At 50.9% G+C, this 3,009-nt stretch overlaps 1 protein-coding gene across 1 annotated transcript in view; it reads right to left on the reverse strand.

Moving 5' to 3' along the window:
• Fam186a (family with sequence similarity 186 member A) overlaps window positions 1-3,009 on the reverse strand; it is a 46,876-nt gene that overhangs the window by 20,073 nt on the left and 23,794 nt on the right. The window contains exons 5-7 of the mRNA XM_021182797.1: window positions 2,334-3,005; window positions 1,891-2,264; window positions 539-861 (exon numbers count right to left, since the gene is read on the reverse strand). Of these exons, the coding sequence (XP_021038456.1) occupies window positions 539-861; window positions 1,891-2,264; window positions 2,334-3,005 (1,369 nt within the window). The remainder of the gene's footprint in view (window positions 1-538; window positions 862-1,890; window positions 2,265-2,333; window positions 3,006-3,009) is intronic.

A 3,009-nucleotide genomic window follows, 5' to 3' on the forward strand; every position in this document is an offset into this window, starting at 1 on the left:
AAAAAAAAAACAAACCAAAAAAACAAGAGAATAAGAGGAAGACACCTGGCCGCCTCCTCTGCCCTCTATTTTCCAAGGGCAACATATGCATGCTCACACACGCCCCTCTAATCCCTGAGTGCTCTACATACACACCCCTCCTGCCCTCAGCTCCCAAGCAGAATTACAAGCATGTACCACTTCGGTTGACTTCTCTTTGTGGTCCTAAACCTCCTTCCTGCAAATCCTTCATAAGAGCATGATACAGCATATGAGAGACGGGGCTCAGGGATTAAGCCGTTGCTGGTTTTCCAGTGGGCCTGGCTCTCAACCTCCAGCACTTCCACTGTAGCTCACAACTGATGTAATCCTATTCTCAGGAGATCCAATATCCTCTGTGAGCACAGGTACACACATGGTACAGGTACACATGCAAACAAAATACCCATACACATAAAATTAAAAAGAGAAAGAGCATGCACGCGTCTGATACCGCGAAGGAAGGTGTTGGACATCAGTACTATTCCAGTAAACATTATGTTATAATAATTATATCTACCTGGCAAGCTGGATCAGCCTATAGGCAACATACTTTCGGGACAGATACCCCAGCCGAACTGTGTCTATATGAAGTAATTCGATTATGAGATTCTTGGCAATTGTGAGATACTGTGCAGGGAGTCCAGAAGTTTGTGCCACCTGATTTAATGTGACCAGGTTCTTCCTCTGAGCCTCCACATCAACAACATATCTGTCTTCAGGGTGCTGATCAGTGGGGGACACTATCATCTTGGCTTCTCTGGTACTAGAAACAGGGGTTGGTGTCCAGGGCTTGTCTATCGGCGGGAGCCATGGTTTCTGGCCCTTTTCAGAAGTTGAGATCTGTGGTGTTTGGGGGAGTTGAGTGGTAAGAGATGGTAGTGGTATTCCAGGCTTCTCTCTAGAAAGGGCTTTTTCATCAATGAGAGGGGACTGTGACCGAGCAATCCTGGAGCTGGTGCCATAAGGCTGAAATATTCCAAATGGTTGCACACCCAAAGAATCTTGGAGTGCTTGAGTTTGTTCTGAAGTGTCAGGAATCTTAGGTATTTGGGTCTTAATAGGGAATGGAGCCTGAGAGGCCTCAAAACCCAGAGCGACATTTGGGAGACCTCTTGCTGATTTAGGTTTTAGAGGTTTGGCTTTTGAACTTCTCTGAGGTCTTCCAGGGGTTGGTAGGGCCTCTGCTGTGGAGGGATGCAATGGTATGGGAGAGATTGCTGGTGTGAAGCCTTGCTCAGGAATGAGCCATGATGGGCCTTGCCATTCAGGAGGCTGGAAGGGCGGGGTTCTGGAAATTAGGAGCTCCTCACGGGCAGCAGAGCCTCCAGAGACAAGTCCTGGCACCTCTCCAGAGGTGGGTGGGACTCTAGGTTTGAAGAAATGCCTAGGACTAAGGGGTGGCCCTGGAGTGGGAGGAGCCCCAGGTGCTAGGAGCTGTCTGAGGGAAGGAGGGGTTTCTGGTGCTAGGGGCTGTGCAAGAATGTCTTGACCCCTGTCTGTGAGAGTCTGTCTGTAAGTAGGAGACATCCATAGCTTCTCAGAATCCGGAAAACTACTCATTCCTAGGCTTGTCGTAGGGGTAAATGGGGCTTGAGTAAGAGAAGGCCTCAATGCCTGCAGTGGAATAGAAGCAAGGTAAGAATCCTTCCATCTTTGAGATAGTCTGTCGGTGGAAGTAGCCAACGTGGCAGGCTTCTCCAAGGTAAAAGGGCTGGGAAATGCCTGAGCTGGCTGGTGAGCAGCAATCCCCAGGGCTTGCAGTTGCTTAGTGGTAGTGATGTTTGGTGCCTCTTGAGCCATTTCTGGTGTGACTGAAATCTCCCATCTCCAAGCCAGTTTTTCAGTGAGAGCATCTTCTAGTGCTGCTACCTGCTCAGAGGTGAGGGTGATAGCTGCTGCCCGAGTTTGTTCGTAGGTAAAAGTGACACCCAAGTGCTGGGCTTTCTGGAGAGTGATGGCGAACAGCAGTGTTTGTGTGAGCTCTGGAGCAAGCTGCTTCTGCAATGGCTGGGCCTGCTTGGGTGTGAGGGGAGGCTGTTTTGCCTTGGCAGGTTTAACTGCCTGGGACTGCTTGAGAGTGAGGGGAAAGATTCCCAATTCTTTCTCCTTGCTCTTTGAAGGTGGAGATACAATTGCCTGGGACTGCTTGGGAGTGAGGGGAGAGATTCCCATTTCTGTCTCCTTTCTCTTTGAAAGCGGAGCTCCAAATGCTTGGACTGGTTGGGTAGTTAGTGGGATTTCAACTGTCTGGGTATGTTTAGAGGCGACAGCTGGTTTTGGGATTTGGATAGACTCAGAGACAAGGGTTTCACTTCTCTGGGCTTCAAGTTGCTTCTTAGGAAGATGGCTCCTTAGCGCTTTTACTTGTTTATAGGTTAGTGGAACGTCCAATTCCTGGAATTTCTTAGGAGAAAAAATACCTTGTGCCTGGGCCTGCTCAAGGGTGAGAGCAATCCCCAGGGCATGGGCCTGCTCAGGGGTGAGAGCAATCCCCAGGGCCTGGGCCTGCTCAGGGGTGACTGTGATTCTGTGGGCCTGGGCCTGCTCAGGAGTAAGAATGACTCCCAGAGCCTGGGCCTGCTCAGGGGTCAGACTGGTCCTCTGTGCCTTAGCCTGCTTAGGGGTGACACTGATCCCCAGGGCCTGGGCCTGCTCAGGGGTCAGACTAATCTTCATTACCTTGGCTTGACTAGCAGTGAGAGTGATTCCCAGGTACTGGGCCTGCTTAGGGGTGAGATAAATCCCCAATGACGGGGTCTCCTTAGGGGGGAGACTGGTCCTCAAGGCCTGAACCTGCTCAGAGGTCAGACTTAAACATCTTTCCTGGTAAGGCTCAGGGGTAGGGGTGGGAACGATTCCCACAGCTTCAACCTGCTTAGGGGTAGAAGCTATTCCCAGATCCTGGGCCTGCTCAGGGGTGAGAGTGAGCCCCAGGTCCTGAGCTTGCTGAGGGGTCAGACTGATCTTCTGTGCCTTGGCCTGCTCAAC

This window comes from Mus caroli, chromosome 15, assembly GCF_900094665.2.
Source record: "Mus caroli chromosome 15, CAROLI_EIJ_v1.1, whole genome shotgun sequence".
NCBI classification, from domain to species: Eukaryota; Metazoa; Chordata; class Mammalia; order Rodentia; family Muridae; genus Mus; species Mus caroli.